Source organism: Nuphar pumila, chromosome 7 (assembly GCF_984573655.1).
Source record: "Nuphar pumila chromosome 7, dmNupPumi1.hap1.1, whole genome shotgun sequence".
Classification (NCBI taxonomy): Eukaryota; Viridiplantae; Streptophyta; class Magnoliopsida; order Nymphaeales; family Nymphaeaceae; genus Nuphar; species Nuphar pumila.
This window is the reverse complement of record NC_143255.1, coordinates 2217552-2235618: the sequence shown is the minus strand read 5'-3', so window position 1 is coordinate 2235618 and position 18067 is coordinate 2217552. Positions and strand designations below refer to the sequence as shown.

General features: G+C 38.6%; 2 protein-coding genes across 2 annotated transcripts; one reads left to right on the top strand and one right to left on the bottom strand.

Moving 5' to 3' along the window:
* Window positions 1–4128: 4128 nt before the first annotated feature.
* On the top strand, window positions 4129–11982 carry LOC149830829 (uncharacterized). The gene is made up of 2 exons (XM_090013513.1): window positions 4129–4558; window positions 11639–11982. Exons 1-2 carry the CDS (start codon window positions 4215–4217, stop codon window positions 11694–11696), a joined length of 402 nt encoding a protein of 133 aa, XP_089869639.1. The 5' UTR covers window positions 4129–4214; the 3' UTR covers window positions 11697–11982.
* Window positions 11983–14526: 2544 nt separating this feature from the next.
* On the bottom strand, window positions 14527–15187 carry LOC149830828 (pentatricopeptide repeat-containing protein At2g03380, mitochondrial-like). Its single transcript, XM_090011837.1, has 2 exons — window positions 14766–15187; window positions 14527–14680 (listed from the first exon to the last, which is right to left on the bottom strand). The coding sequence occupies exons 1-2, from the start codon at window positions 15185–15187 to the stop codon at window positions 14527–14529; spliced, it is 576 nt and encodes a 191-aa protein (XP_089867963.1).
* Between the last annotated feature and the right edge of the window lie 2880 nt (window positions 15188–18067).

Below are 18067 nucleotides of genomic sequence, written 5' to 3'. Positions count from 1 at the left end.
CAAAGCAAACAACCATAATGAAATTAACTCTAAACATCCCTAATTTAAGAAATTTGATTCAAATCCTTAATCAAAGAAAAAAAAAACTAATCAAACAAAAGAAAATCTCTAATCAAATTAAATATCAAAAGTCCTAATTAATTAAAGATATTGTTTCAAAGCCCTAATACAAAAAATCAAAGAAAAACTCTAATCTAAATAAATTCAAAAAACTCTAATTAAAAAAATTGATTCAAAGCCCTAATCAAAGAAATTTTTATTTAGATCAAAGCCCTAATCAAAGAGAAGAATAAGAGAGAGAGAGATGAGTGTCATCATCAGTGGCCTCACTGCCCCGCCGCTGCACAGGGGTGAGAGATTGAGAGAACAGGGTGTCATGGCCGGTTGTCGGTGGCCTCGTCGGGCTCCGATGTACTCTCTGGCCTTCGGTGTCTACTTCTCCATTGGTGGCCTCGCCCGACCGATGCACAGGTGTGTGTGTGTGAGAGAGAGAGAGAGAGGGGGGGGGGAGATGATCAGGGTTAGAACATAAAATAACCTAAACTTACAATTCCTTGCCTGGCCGGGGAAAATGGGTGAAAACAAAAAAGATAGTCTTTGCAAATTAGGGCCGTGATCACTTTACAAGCTTACAATGCGGACAAAATAGAACATAAAATAACCTAAACTTAAGAGCAACAACTCAGTGGTGCCTTGTCAACCTTTTGAGAGAGAGATCATAGTTTGACATTTTTTTTTTTTTGATAATTACACGAACTAAAAAAAAAATTATCAGAAACTTTTTGTTACGTAGGAAGCTCGCTTCCCCAAATGACATTTTGTAAGGGGGAAAGCTTCCTATTGGACACCCGCTTGTGAAATATAAGAGACGCGATTCCTGTTAACGGGAAACCAGCTTCTCTCTTTCGTTCTATAATCAATTCCCTCTTACTTTCATAAAGTTTTCCACTTGCTTTCCTCTCACTTCATGCACTTTTCATATTAAAAATAATATTTATTTATAACAAGCTTGTACGTTGATTTTATATTATTTCTTATGTGTTTTATATTCGTTTTTGCTCTTGTTTCCCATTACTTATGGGAATTCTTTTTTGTTCTCACAAACTTCCATAATCACTTCACAACCTTATCATGCTTCTTGCTTCACACTACTTTTTAACACTCACTTGTGGGCTTTTTTACTCAAACATGGTTTCTCATATCATTTGTGCTTCATAACAACTATGATCTAAAAAGTTTTTAAATAGAATGATGACATTGTTTCCAAATTCAAGGTTTGGTAAGTTGATCCTTCCCATTCCAACATATTCAAAAGGTCCCCATCATTTGGCACAACTTAATTTTCAAGAAAAGGCGAGGTGTTAACATGCCCATAGATTTTATTCATAAACAATTCAATGGGCACCATCTGTATAGGTAGAATCAGTGACCATCGACCCTTACATGATTTGGCAACTGAATCTACAGTGAAAAATCAATATAACATTGAACTGGTAGGTGAAATTTCAATATAAAATTATTAATTAGTGGCAACTACCACCATGATGTCTTCCCACTCAAATGATAGAATAAACTTTTTTTTTTTGTGAGAAAAATTACCTCACTCACTTGTAAGCTCATTGGTGTTTGATACCATTAACGGTGACACCAAGCTTTTTTTTTTCAAAAACTTATTTTAAATGTATTTTCGAAGACAAGCCCAATACAAAGCTGAAATTTATTGAAATCTCAAACAAAACAACTAAAAGCCCAAGTTTCAGCACAAGAAAATCAAGTTTCATCACAAGAATCAACTCTCAACGAACTCATGTCTGTTTTGGTCACCAAAAGTACACCCAACTTCATTCTTACAGCAAGAGATGTATATCCCTAGGTTTTGAATTTGTGGTGCCCTTTAACTTGGTGATGTTCATAAGTCACAAGTTGCAACTAGGGCTGTCAACGGGTTGGGTTTGGTTTGAACCCAGGTGAAACCAGACTTGAATCTGATTTTCAGGTATGATATTGGGTTTGAACCTGAGTCTAATCAGGTCTACTATAAGGAAAACCATACCCCGGACCCGATAAGAACTACATGAAATAGACCCGGATCATACCGGATAAAATCATATTTTTTTATCAGTTTTACAATAAAAAATTGCAAGTCTTAATCAAAACTCAGGTTGGGTCTGTATATTAATCGGACCTTCAGGTCCAGACCTGTGTCTTAATTGAGTCTTATTATTTATCACTGTACTCAGATCATATAGGGTTTGGTTCAGGTAGGGTCACACCCCTAGTTGCAACCTCTGTAATAAATATTGTGAGATTTTTATAATATCGTGAGAAATTGCCTAAAAGTTTAAAATGGCAATTTCTCTCAAGATTTTCAATCCGTGACAAATATCACGATATTTACCATTTTAGTAGATATTTATTGCGAGTTTTTTCATTTTAAAATGTATTTTATTTATATTTTCCTATAAATTTTTTAAATTTATTTTTTGTTGCCAAGATTTTGCCAAAAAATGCAAAATTTATGAAAAATTTCAAAATCTCCCGAATTTTTGACTCCCAAGATTTTGCCGTTTTTAACTTTTGTCACTATGGTTGCAGCCATAGGTGCATTAGGCAAAGAGTGCTTTGTAGTCATCCTTGTTTTAAGATAATGAGCCGATCACGAATATGGCAAACTCAACTTAGCTCGGGTCGTAATAGGCTCATTTTTACATAATATATATTATAAACATATATCATATATATTATATACATATTATGCACATTGTTTATGTTTTTGGATTAGTGCAAATTGTAAATGTTTTATACATGGGTCGATATGTGCAGAATCAGGTCTAGTCTGACCCATTTTTCTTTCACCGATCAGATGCAGGGGACGGATCATGATTGACTTGCATCCAAATCCTAATTATGAGCGGATTGGATTTAATTCGAATTCTAATACTGATCTCTACGCAACAAAGGAATGTTCAAAGACAAAAATCTGAATCTAATCCTATTACAAATTGGGATCTTCTTTTAAATCCAGAGAAAAAAAATGTAGAATCCGGGTTCATGGTCCGAATAAATCAGATCCACTTGAACCGAGGTAGTGGCAATATTGAAAAAAAACAGCCACTTAGGCCATTGGGCATCATCCTTCGATAAAAAAAAAAGGCAAAAATGGTCATTTTCATGCCTTTATCATGGACAAAGTTGTAATTATGTCTTTCGGATAGCGAGTACGACAAAAGAAGTTAATGCTTATCTACTCTACAGTATCAATAAAATTACAAAATTACCCCTACAAGAAAGCTGCAAACCCGAAGCAGGAACCTGAAGGGTATTATCGCCATTCTCAGAATCCGTTTTCACTTTTGGTTTTAAGATTTTTGATGACATATATACCCCTCACTTTTTAACTAACGTCCATTACATCCAGAAAAGATTCGAATCCACCAGGATCCAGTGGATTCAGATGTAATGGAGAACTTTGGAGTCAGTGTTATCAAAATGGGTCCCAATCCGCCAATTCGAATTTGATTGAATCTTTAAGTCATCATTTATTTCATTTCTGTATCATTTCTACACAATTTTCTTATTTTTTATTTTTCAGATTGTTTATGTTTTCTGAAATTAAATAATGAACTCTTTTGGATAAACCAATTCAAAATGATCTTGTTCGTTCATATTCAATCTGATTTTTTTAATCTTAGTGGAAAATGAATCGGTTCAGAAACTGAATCTTGCAACATTGCTTGGAACCGCTCTCCTTTACCATTCTTTCTCTTTGTTGGAAAAGAGCCGATCCAGTCAAAGAACCGATTCAAAAACAAGGAATTCATCACTTCTTTATTCCTTCTTGGCACCAAAAGTTAGATCCAGTATAAGAACCGAATCCAAATAAATTCCAAATCCTCTGTTGGTATTCTCAATAAATTCGAGAGCATTTTAGTACTTCTTCAGTTATCCATATATATAACCGGTCAGCGCTCACCTGATCCGCGAATCGTCGGCACCAACCGAATGACCAAAATACCTCTCAACCACTTAGAACTTACAAAATCATTGAGGGTAGTTTAGTCATTTCAAGTCAACGACGAACCGTCCACAACTCTATATATGACCGGAAAATCCACCCCCCCCCAGGCGTAAAAACCTTAACGAATCATTCCGTCCGGCGACCGGAAAACCGTCGACACCCATTTTCCGATGAACAAATAGCCCTCCGTGCGACGATGAATTTCTTAAACTACGTCTCCTTCTGGCGGAAATCCGTTCTCCCGGCGCTTGCGGACCATCGCATGTGCGGCGGTTCCGGCGGCGCCGTTTCCTCTCACGTGACGCACAAGAAGAACGGGGAACCCCGGATCGGCCGGGATTCCTCTTCATCGGCGCCGGAGTATCGCCGGATGCGGCCGGCGAAGGGGTGGCATCCGTCTCTGGAAGTGATCTCGGAGGACGGGGCTGCTCTCGTCTCGAGGAAGGAGAAGGAGAAGGAGACGCCAGTGCGGAAACCAGCGGGTCATGAAGGATCGCGATCGAAGAACCGAGTCGTCGCCTCGGAGAGGAAAACGTACAAGTAAGAACTGCACTCTTTGGCTTTGGTTAGAGAGAGAGAGAGAGTAGTAAGAATATCGGAGTGAGGATCTTAGATATAGGTGAAAATTGCGTGTTTTCGTTTTGATCTTTAGGAAATATAGAAAAAAAGAATCTTTGGCGGTTTTTTATTGATTTTTTTGTGAATTTGAGGAATTTTCTTATAAATTACTTGGTTTTACTGGAGATTTCCTATTTTAAGTTGATTTTTCATGGTTTTCGAAGGCAGATTCTGGGATTTAAGCCAGATTTCCCGTTGGATCGGTGTTGCTTCGACAGAAAATGGGGATTTTAAGCATTCGGGAGTAGTTGCAAAGTTTATGCCAAGGTTTCGTTGGATCGGAGTTTCTCCGCCGGAAAATTGTGGGTTTCCCGGCGAGAGTTCACGTGAGATTTTGGTCCTTCCACATTTTTCCAAACAGAATTCGCTCTCGATATGTGGAAAATATCATGTTTTTTTTTCGCGATATCAATGTGGTAAAAACTGTTTTTGAATATTTCTTCTATTATTTTCAATTTATTTACACTTTTATACATTTTCGAATCTGATATTTCCTTTGTTTCTAAAACCCCTTTTTTTCAAAATATCACGAAATTTTCTTCCGTTTGGATTATAGAACGAGATTTTTTTTTTACTGAAATTAACTAAATCATACAGGCCACCAAAATTATACCTTGTTCCTTCAAAAGGACACTCTAGATTTCTCACAAATTCCCACTTTTTACCAAAAATAAAAACTTTTTTAGGTGGTTGGATTTTTCTGACAAGGGCCTTTTTTTATCACAAAATCTTATTTACAGCTAATTCCAATTCCCCATATTGAGCAAAAATATATTATTGGGACACACGATACACGGTGTACACCCGAAAGAGTCCCTATACTTTTTTTTCAAAGCTGGTGGGGCCGTTAATTACATTTCTTTGTTCTTTTCTACTTTGCTGGGCCCACGTGTGGGCCTAGTCCACAAACTGCATTTACACTTAGGTGACAGGTGAGCGTGATCGGACTGGGCGGAGCATATGAAGACCATATCCAAAAGGATAAGGATAAAGATCACGTCTCAGTAGGAACGAGCTCACAGGTCTAACCGCCACGTGTGTTTTCATTAGAGGTGGCAAAATCTGACACGACCCCCAACCCGCTTCTTAGCCGGGTTCGGGTTTGGCTTAAATGGGTTCGTGTAATAAACGGGTCGACCCGCCTAACCCGTTTATTAAATGGGTTGGGTTCGTGTTAGGGGTATGCCAACCCGGCTGACCCGTTTAATAAACGGGTTAGGCCTCAAGCGGTTTCTCACGGTGAACCGTGAGAAGTACGAGGCATGGAAGGAGGACAACGTGTCACCTTGCCATTGGCAGGGAGTCATGTGCTCAGGGGGACATGTAGCTGGGATCGACCTCTCCTACTCTACGTCTCGGGGCGAGCTCTACCCGCGCTTCTCCTCGCTCACCACACTTGACTCCCTCGACCTATCCGACAACGCCCTCAGCAGACGGATTCTGGCCAATCTCGGCTAGTGTGCTGCCCTCCGCTACCTGAACCTCTCCTACAACATCCTTGATGAAAAACTCCACGTCTCTGGGCTGATGAACCTCAAGACACTTGATGTCTCGGTGAACCGACTCAGAGGGGGGATCAAGTCGAGCTTTCCGCCCAGTTGTGGCAACCTCGTCATCGTCGATCTCTCGTCCAACCACTTCTCAGGCGATATACTCGGCTGCTTCAACGGGTGCACCAGGCATCGGTCCCTCGACCTCAGCACGAACAGGTTCACCGGGCAACTGTGGCAGGGGTTCAGCCATCTCACGGAGTTCTCCGTGGCGAAGAACAACATTTTCGGCAAGTTATCGTCGAAGATATTCGTCGATGGGTGCGGGCTAACTATGTTGGATATATTGAAGAACTCGATCGCGGGTACGATCCCGACAGAGATCGCGAGGGGTTGTGGCTTGGAACTTGTGGACCTGTGGGGCAACAAACTCTCCGGTAGGATCCCGACGGAGATCGGAACTCTGGGGGATCTTAAAGTGCTCATCCTGGGCAACAACAGCTTCCTCCCTGAGATCCCTTTGACCCTGTCAAACTGCTCCAACTTGACTTTCCTCAATCTCAGCAGGAACAGTTTCACCGGAGACATCCAAAAGACGATCGGTGACTACAGTCTCCTTACTCAGAGGAGTTGCGGGAGGATCTGGGACAACCTTGTTAAAGGCCAGACCTTCTTCCCGATCTACGTGAGGAACGACACCAACGTTGCCAGAAAGATGACCTGACCCGCCAACCCGCCCGCTAACCTCCGAACCCATGTACCCGACCTGACCCGTTTATTAAACGGGTTAACCGTGTCGTGTGGGGTTACCTGTTTAATTAATGGGTCGGGTTCGTGTTTGTCACAGTCGACCCGTTTAATAAACGGGTCGGGTTCGTGTTGAGGTATGCTGACCCGCCAACCCGACCCGATTGCCACCCCTAGTTTCCATGCAATTATTCAATTAGGTTTCGCTCTTAGGACCAAGTTAGTTTCTCATTCAAACATGTTTTTCAACAACAACTACGCCTTCATCCCAAAACAATTGGGGTCAGCGGTATGAACCAAAAAAGAAAAACATTCTGGGTCTTCCACATGAATCCTTCTCATCCAATCATTTCTATCCAATGCCATGTCCTTGGTGAGGTTCAAAGCATTCATATCCTTTCTTATCATCTCCATCCATGTCTTCCTAGGCCTACCCCGACCTCTTTTAACTAATATATTTTCTCATTTCTCCATCCTTCTAACTGGAGCATCATTAGGCCTTCGCCGAATATGTCCAAACCACCGTAAACGATTTTCTCATCTTATTTTCAATGGGTGCAACGCCTACCTTCTTACGTATCTCCTCGTTCTGAATCCTATCTTTTATTGTATTTTCACACATCCATCTAAGCATACGCATCTCAACTACAATGATTTTTTGAATATGATGTCTCTTGGCAGCCCAACATTTCGTATCATACAGTAAAGCGAGCCTAATAGTCGTACTATAAAACTTTCCCTTCAACTGCAATGGCATTCTACGATTGCGCAACACTCCAGTTGCACTTTTTCATTTCATCCACCCAACCTTTATCCTATGATTTACATCTCCATCAATTTCTCCATACTTCTGAATGATAGATCCCAAATATTTGAAATAATCATCCACCGGTATTTCTTGCTCACCAAGCTTCACTACACTTCCATCACTACTTCGTTGCTTACTAAACCGATATTCCATATATTATGTCTTACTCTTACTCAACTTAAAACCTCTTGCTTCCAATGTATGTCTCCATAATTCTAACTTAGCATTAACCTCAACTCTAGACTCATCAATCAAAACAATATCATCAGCAAACAACATACACCACGACACATTTTCTTGAATTGATCTCGTAAGCTCATTCATCACTATAGCAAATAGGAAAGGGCTTAAAGCAAATTATTGATGTAACCCAACCATTATAGGAAAATTGGTTGTCACCCCTCCACAAGTGCGGACATTGGTTACTACTCCTTCATACATATCTTTAAGGACGTTTTTCTTATTGAAAAATTTTTACGTCTCTGAAAGGACGTTTAATTTTGTTGCTTTCATATAAAATAACACAAATTGGAATAGGGAGCATGTGTCTACAAAAGTTAGCCATATATCTAGGAATGGTGAACGAGCCGAGCTTGGGCAGCTCGGGATCGGCTCATGAAGGGTATTCCCAGCTTGAGCTCGGCTTGTGAGTTTGTCATGAGCCATCCCGAACGAGCCTAACACGAGCTGGATCATTTTTTAAGAATTTTATTTTCTAAAGTTTGTTAATATATCAAATATGTATAATATATGTATAATAGGTATATACAACATATAATATGCATATTATGTATATAATATATATTATATATACATATACAACATGTAAAATGAGCTTATACGAGTCAAGCCGAGCCAACCTTGCCTTGTTCATGCTTGGCTTATTTACCTAAATGAGCTGGCTGGCAGCTCTACTCGTCGAGCTCAATTTCCAAGACGAGCTTAGCTGAGCTGCAACAAGCTGCTCATCTCGTTTCTCAAGCCCTATATATCACAACTAATATTTTCCAACATGCGTAAGAGAGAGAGAGAGAGAGAGAGAGAGAGAGAGAGAGAGAGAGAGAGAGATAGAAAATCTATTTCTTACATATCACAGGATGACAAACAAACATCTTAAAAGTTGAATAAATATTGTTAACGCATGATAATTTAGTAAAAGTGATGCACCTTCAATCCTAAAGATGTGAAAAATCTCAATGTTACCCTACTCTTACACACGAAAATAAAAGGAAAGTAGGAACAACAATGGAAAACATGAATTAAACTTTAATAAATAAAAGAAAAATAGAGGTTTTCATTCATCAACTCTAACTCATAAACCCCTATAACGACTACTTATAAGAAAACTAGTTTATTTTGGATCTAAGATCCATTACATCAAAAAGATTCAAATATAAATAAAAGCTTAAATTGAAACTAGATGGATCTCTTGGACACGGGTTGCATGTTGCTTTGCTCCTGCAACATTCTCCCCGGATTAAAAAAAAAATGACTAGAGTCTGATCTACTTTAGTTTCTTCTAATTTCACTCAACTTCTAAGAACCACGAAGGCAACACAATCAGTAACGGGTGTGGTTCTATCAAGCATTGATCAAGAGAAGATGACGGTGAAAGGATGCATTTTGTTGATGATTCAAATTTAGAGAGTATTTGGACTTTGTTACTCCCTTATAGCTAGTGCAAAACAACTCCAAACCGATACGCTTGTAATATATAATCAAAATTTGAAAGGTTTAGTTGTAAATGATTTTGGATCCAATTGCATTTAAGTAGATCCAAACAATCTATAATTAGGTCCAGATTTTTATTGGGTGTTAAAGTAGGACTTAGGTCAAATGGAAAAATGAAATTTGGATTTGGGTTGGGTAATTAAAAGTAAGACCAAAGACATGAATTTGGATTTGATCCACATCAAACACGATTAAATTTAAGAAAATGGTGGATCCGAGTCTAAAACTATGTTGGAGTTCTAGTCCGAGTCCGATTAGGCCAAGTTTGGGTTCAGCCATGGTGGCTGATTGGGTTGTCCCAACCAACCATGTGTTGGACGGACTATGCACGCATCCACTGGCAAGATTGCTCGCTCCATCGACCTGTCAGAGGCTCCTCCAGCCGTGTCCAACCAACGGCTGATCCTCTGTCACATCTGTGTCTCCCGCACCCTGGTATTGGCAGTGTTTCTTCTCCATTAGTGTTAGAGTGGCTTGCATATACATATGTTGCTCCAAAGTGGCTCGGCAAAATGTGCCCCTCTATTGTGAAGCCACGACCACCGAGAATGGAGTTTCTGGCAAACCCTTCTTGTTCGGCTAGCTTGAACATGGATTGGGATTTGCCTTGGACATCCACCGATCCTCTTAGATTGGGAACATCAATGGCGGGAAGGGGCTGATGGATTACTTATAGAGACAAACCTTCACTGATACTTTGAATATTAATTGTCCTTTTTCGCTCCATGAACGATCCAAATTGTGCTTTGAACATGTCCATAAGCGATATGATGTATTGCCTCATCTAGCCGATTTGTTGTTTTACATTGCACATATCAGTCTTCGCTCAATCCATTTGTGCTTCAATGGCTTCTCTCTATTCAATTTTTAAACCATGAGGCATGAATACTTGATACATTCGACTCCGAAAATGCAGAAAATGTTTATGTTACCCTACTACACGAAAAAAAAAAGCATGAAAGACAATGGAAAACATGAATTAAAGTTCAATAAATCAAAGAAAAACAAAGGTTTTCATTCATCAACTCTAACTCAGAAAACCCTATAATGAGTATTTATAGGGAAATATGAGAAACCCTAAGTCTATTTTGGATCCAAGATGGATCCATTACATTAAAAATGTTCAAATATAAATAAAAAACCTAAACTGAAACCAGCTTCAAATATGTATCTTTGGACCCGGGCTGTACTCTGCTCTGCTCCTGCATCAAAAAGTTAAAATATGTATATAAAATGATGATCTTTACATTATTGTGATTTGTTATCTAAATAAATGTATCATGATTTTATCATGTCATACATTTTTATTGGCAAATTTTAATTGTTATTCTTGTTGTAAGTTCAAATGTTAGATTTGTTTATTTTTGCTTGTGATTTTTAGAGTACGTGATAAAAATAAAAATTTGAAAATCTCACAAGAATGACCCGGCAGATAAATTGTTTAAACTTTTGCCACTATGCATCTAACTATTAGCAATGGATTCAATTGATTTGATTGTAGAAAGAGAATTAGTATTTGGAGCAATTAATTTGGTAATATTCAAAAGGTGAAAGCAACGAGCTATTATCTACTGTTTTTCCTTTTTCTTCTTTGTGAATATCAAAGTGCACGATAAGCGACGGTGCTTTTGATACTTCATTCCACTAATGTGTGTGTGGTCTTAACCAACTCTCATTTTCTTCATCAAACTGGTGCCAGTTTATTCGTTCATTTGCTTCATCATGTTTTTTTTTTGGTTGGATAATCCAAGGGAAACCACCCCACCTACCGCACATTGGCTGGCCTCTGGTTGGTAAAACCCTTGAGATGCCCCCCTGCCCACCAGGGAAGTACACCCAGCTTGGACTTTGTGGCAAGGGATGCCACCCATGGGTTTCGAACTTGTGACATCAGGTCAACTTGACATCCACAAGTTGCTACTGCCAGATGAACCGAGCCCTTGTGGGTTCATTTGCTTCATGTTAATTTGCTTTGCTTTGAATCTCAATTAAATTTAGTTATTGAATAGTTTAGGGCTGATTCGATTCTAATCTTACAACATTGCCATTAATATTTGTTCACCCTTTGGACATGAAAATATTAGCATAATTCCCTAGGCCGCAACCAAAACTTTGTGAGTGGAGTCTATCCTTCTATGCATCTTCAATTAGTATTTATTTCCTATATCTTACAAGAAACATTCTTTGTGCACCAATACTTACATGGTAATTGTTTCTAATTCACAGGCACGCTCCTGTTGCTATGAGTTTGCCATCATTTGCACCATCCCCATTCTTGTTCTAAGCTTCCACCTGTTGATCCTTCGGTGACCCGCCTGATGCAGCATCATCAAAGGCCAGTTTCAGCTAGCGATTGCAGAAGCCAGAGGTTGCCTAGTGAAGTCAACCCTGGTTCACTATAATCGTCTGTGGTAAACTAAGTCATACTTGTAAATATTGATTGTTTTGTGGTTGTTTGATGCCTCAAAGTTGGCATTTTCTCATGTCCAAATTTCTAAGGAAAGGAGTCATCTTTTTCAGTAATGGAAGTGCGTGTAACAGCTTCCTCATTAGCTGTATTTGCATAAAAATGCATTTGATGTTGTGCAAACCTAATCATGTGGCACTAGATTTTGTATCACTTTTCTCAACTTAAGCCGGTTTGTAACCACCTTGCTCAATAAGGCACTTGAACATGATCGTATGCCATAAATACTTACCTTGTGGACCATGTAATTGGCACTTAATAAAGTGCGAGTTTACTAATAGGCCATTGGTGCACTGACATAAGATTGTGCCAGGAAGCAAAATGGATTTAGAAACGATGCATGAAGTTGGGGGTGTTAAAAAGTAGCATGAAGTGGGATCCGTTTTGGAAGCGATTCTAAAAGCATATAAGTGAAAAAGGAAATGTGAAGAAAACAAAAGGGAAATCGAGTAGGAAGCAAGCGAGAAGTGAATGAGAAGCGATAGAGAAACCAAAAATGTAATTATTAACACGAAAAAACACAAAAAATAAGGAAGTGAAGGAGAAATGAGGGGGAAGCGTTAGGAATCAAGTGGGAAATGAAACAGATGGGAGAGGAAAGCAAGTGGGAAGCGAGTTTCTTCCACGCTTCTTCCTAAAAAGGGATCCACTTTGGAGGCGTGCTTTTCCCCAGAGAGGAGCTTTCAGTAAATGCCTTTAATCTTCAAGCAATGCAAGATTTTGTCATGTTAGCAAGGGCACCATACACAAGCCATAAAGTGAGTTATATGCCGCTCCTAGTGCTCAAGATTGGTAACAGGATTTGCCTATATCAACATCCCATATTGTTGCATCAAAACAAGCTGATCAATGGTGATTGGAGGCACAGACAGGTTGATGACCTCTATATTGCAGCTCTTCTACGCCATATGGTGCGAAGCATAAGAATCAGCTACCAGGGTCCCTCAGTATAGCGCTGGTAAAATGAACCAATTGGATCAGTTATTGGATCATTCAGACAACAAGGCCCATTAAGTGACCTGGTTCTCGGAAGGGTTTCTCAGCATCAAAAAAAGAAAATGAAGTTTGGGATTTCTTTTTTTCATAATCTACTCTCTCACGATGTGAGTGGAGGATAGAGATCAATTTCAAACACGATTTGATGTTTATATCTGATTGACATCATCCAGAACACTCCACAACATCAAGGAACAAGGATCACCCATACTCAAGTAAGCTCATAGTAGAATAAATCAACCGTAATTTGAAATATTTTTAATAGCAAAGTCAAAACTGAAGATTGTAAATAATCATCATAATAAAAAAAAAATCTGGCTACTACCATCAAATAAAATACTAAGGCTTTTCCTGTCATGTGGTGGCAACTGGAATTTATTAGACAAAAACTGAGAGATTTAGTTAGCGCAACCCACAGTTCTGTTATACCAGCATATTTGAAGTGTGGCCTACATCAAATTCTTTTGCAGAGCCGCACAATATTGATGTTATCAGGAGATGTCTTTAAGACTTGGGAAAGTGGACAAGGATCAGCCAATGTAAAATACAGTTAGCACCTGTGAAGGCAATAATTCAAGTTTGTACCTTTTATTCCTGAGTACCCTTGTTCCCTGTGCTTACTTGGAAACAGAGCAAGAAACTCCTCCAAATGGATGATTCACATGATATCAACAAGGGACAGCCCCCATAAAACAGCAAGAACAGGGGATGAACCAGAATATGTGGTACCCTGACTGGTGTCTTTTAAATGATCTTGGAGAACAGATGTACATGCACGTGCAGAAAATCAAGCTCTTTATGGGAATAGTAGGCAACAAGATAAGTTTAGGACCAAGTTATTGCTTCCTACCACAAGCTGGTGATGTTGCCATAACTACTTGGTAAAGCTTGCATTACATATAAGAACGTATCTTCCATGCAGATCACTGGGTCTTATGATTAGCTGATGAGCAACAATTATGGCAAATTCTTGTCCATCCATTCTCATGAACTATTTTCCTCCCTGCAGAGGTGTTGGTAGGGCTCTTCATCAGATTCATTCTTAACAGAAACTGACCACAAAACAAAATTTTAAGGCATCAATCCACATTGTTTGCTTTTAAAGTTTCCTTTAATTCCTTTATCTGTTGAGCACTTCATTATACCAACTAACCTAAATACTGTAGCATCAACTCCTACCAACAAGAAGACCCTGCTCTTTTTCCACCCAGGCGCCAGACTCTTTCATTAACTCCCTCACTTCACATAGTCCCTCTCATCTTCCAGCCGCTGCATATCCATTAGACAGAGCAACATAAGCTCCAGGCCTACAGCTGTTTAACTTAAAGAGCTCTTTGGCTACAATAGCTGCCATGTCTACGTCACCATGCAGCCTACTTGCACCTAATAATGTTCCCCATACATCGTCATTTGGTTCTATTGGCATCTCCCTGAAAAACTTAACTGCTTCACCTAAAGATCCTGCCCGTCCTATGAGATCAACCAGGCATGCATAATGTTCAACTCTAGGAGAAAGATTGAATGCATGTCTCATGCTATTGAAGATTTGCCTACCTTCATCAACTACTCCAGCATGACCACATGCAGAAAGAACACTGAGGAAAGAAACATAATTCGGGCTCACTTGCAGCCTTTTCATGTTCTGAAACAATCACAGTGATTCATCAACATTGCCATTCTTCCCATAGCCATCAATCATGGCCGTCCAAGTAATGACATTCCTATGACGCATTCTGTCAAATACTTTCCTAGAATCCTCAATCCTTCCACACTTTGCATACATATCAACAAGAGCACTACCAGACCTGACATCCATACAAGAATCACTCTTGATCACATGGGTGTGAATCTGTTGCCCTTGTTCCAAAGTTAATAAACTGATACAGGAACCAATTACACTGGAAAAAGTAGACACTGTTGGATGAATGCCTCACAGCATCTTCAACCCTCCCATATTTCATGTACCCCACGATCATAGCAGTGGAACAGACCACATTTTTCTCAGCTGTCTTGTTAAACAACCGATGGGCATGCTCAATCTTCCCGTTCTTAGCATACATGTCAATGAGACCAGCAACAAGAACATGATCAAAATCCAAACTACGCCCAAGTATCTCACAATGAACTTGTCTTCCAAGATTCAAATCCCTCAAACCTGCAGAGAGTCTCAGAACGCTGGAGTAAGTAAAGCCATCAAGCTTTTCATCAGATACCCTCATTTGGTAAACAAGTTCTAAACTTTTCCCTAGGCATCCCTGCCTGAAATAAGCAGCAATCATGGCGTTCCACGAACTAACAGTTCTTTGAGGCATTTCGTCGAACACTTGGCGTGCACATCCCAAGTAGCCAGACTTCAAGAAAAGTATAAAGAGTTTTTCCAACAACAAGGCTCCGCATTGGAAACCTGCTTTTAGAATGAAGGAACAAAATACTATTCTGTTTGTTGGTGTATTGGAATCGATGAAATCCTGAAGAATGGTACATAAATTGGTAGAGTTTTTGGCGAGATGATGATGGATTCTATAACTTTGGTGCACAAAGAATGGTGTGAGTGTTTGATTTTAAATCCACCGAAAAAACTTTATAAATCGTTAAATTTTGCCTTATTCTCTAAACCTAATGAGAGAGAGACCGTTTTCTTTTGATGATGATGGGGAGCCTAAGAGAATAGCCACTATATATGGTTTGGGAACCATAACTTAATTATAATTACCTTAAGGTCTATTTTCAATTTAGCCCATCATAAAATTAGAAATTGACAAATAAGGGAACATGAGGTCTCTACACATAATAAGATCATATCATATGAGATATCATATGTCCCAACCGTATGTGATCACTTTATATTAGCCTTAACCTTAGACAACCTATAATGTATGATTCAACATATTTAAGTCCACACGATTTTTCTAACAATCTCCTGCTTGGGCCACATATGTCACCTTATAATCATATATTATAACTTTATGAGCTCAAAAACACTTTCTATCAAATGACATCTCTAATAATCTGGTCAATTGATCATGTCAACATAGAACCAAAGTGGTCTTCATTACAAACATCATAATTGGACTCATTAATGATAACGTATATTGACATAACCAAATGACATAGATCAAGTATGGATGTAAAGCATGAAAATTATATGTAATGTAAACCAAACATGCCTATTTTCAATAGGTTCTTCCTTATTCTTTAGTGCGATCACAACAAATGAGTAAAGAATGAAACCTGAACTTTATACTGAAGTGGTAAAATAAAACTTTATTATATCATAAAACATCCAAATACAAACTCGCACTAAACAAGCATATCATTAAATGATAAAATACCCATTCGAGTAGTGTGCTCGTGAGAGACCTTGGGTGGCAAACCTTTGGTAAGCAGATCCACAATCATGAAGTTTGTGCCGATATGTTATATCGATATCTGACCATTCTGCACTCTTTTTTTAACAATAAGGAACTTGATGTCAATATGCTTTGACTTCGATGAGCTTCTGTTGTTGTTGGAATATAGCACTACCGAATTATTGTCACAAAATAATTTTAGCGGTCTTTTAACATTATCAAAAATTTGCATCACAGTGATAAAAACTCGTAACCATATTTCATGATTGGATGCCTCATAACAGGCTACGAACTATACTGCCATAATGAAAGAAGCAATGAGTGTCTGCTTGGCACTCCTCCAAGAAATAGCTCTCTCGTCCAACGGAAAAATATAACCTAATGTGAATATGCGACTATCTTGACATGCAGCAAAGTCAGAATTAGAATACACAATGATCTTCAACTGATCTGACTTCCTATATGTGAGCATGTAACAGTTTGTTCTTTGTAAGTACTGCATAACCCGTTTGTCTGCTTTTTAATGATCCATACTTAGGTTATTATGATATCTGCCTAACATCCCAACAATATATGTTATATCTGGGCGTGTACACACTTGAGCATACATAAGACTCCTCATAACAGATGCATAGGGAATTTGTTCCATATCCTTAACTTCAAAATGGTGTTTGGGGCACTGAGCGAGATTAAACTTGTCTTCCTTAGCAACAGAGGTATCACCTGGTTTACATTCCTTTATGCCAAATCTATCCAGAATCTTTTCGATATAGCTCTTTTGCAATAATCTAAGAATACCCTGAGAACGATCTTGATGTATCTGGATCACTAATATAAAAGAGGCATCACCAATATCTTTCATTTCAAATTTCTTTGTCAGAAATTTCTTGGTTTTGTGCAATATGCCTATATCATTACTGACAAATAATATGTCATTGACATATAAAACCAGAAAAACATATTTACCCCCACTAAATTTATGGTATATGCATTCATCAACCACATTCATCTCAAAACCAAATGAGAGAATAACTTGATGAAATTTCTGATACCATTGACGTGAAGCCTGTTTAAGTACATAAATGGATTTTTTTAATTTGCAAACAATTTCCTTTGCATTGCCTGAGACAAAATATTCTGTTTGCACCATATATATTGTTTCATTAATGTCAAGGAATGTAGTCTTTATATCTATCTGATACAACTCTAAATCATAATGAACCACAAGTGCCATCATAATTCTAAAAAAGTCTTTCGTAGAAACTAGAGTGAAAGTCCCTGTATAGTCAATGTCTACCCTTTGAGTAAACCCTTTTACAACAAGACATGCCTTATATCTTTCCACATTACCCGTTGAATCTCTCTTGGTTTTAATTATCCATTTGCAACCAATGGATTTTATACCTTTAGATAATTGTACAAGATCCCATACGTCATTGTCTTTCATGGATTTAATCTCCTCATACATTGCATCGATCCACTTTTGAGAGTTAGAACTCTTTATAGCTTGATGAAAGTTGATTGGATCATCTTCCCTTAAGCCAGTATCACCCTCATGTTCTTGAAGAAAAATAATATAATCATTTGAAATTGCTCTTCTACTCTCTCTAGTGGATTTTATTAATGGCACTTATTCTTGAGTTACTTGAGGTTATTGAGTTTGTATTTCAGGAGGAAAAACTTGATTTTGGATAGGGAGATCTAGAACATTTCCTTGATCTGAATTTGTTGGGACAATGTCAGAAAAAAAATCTGATCATTGTCAACAATAATTATACGAAAAGAAACAGACTCTTCTTTATAAGCAATGTCTTTTACCTTATTACTCCTCTCAAACTCAGC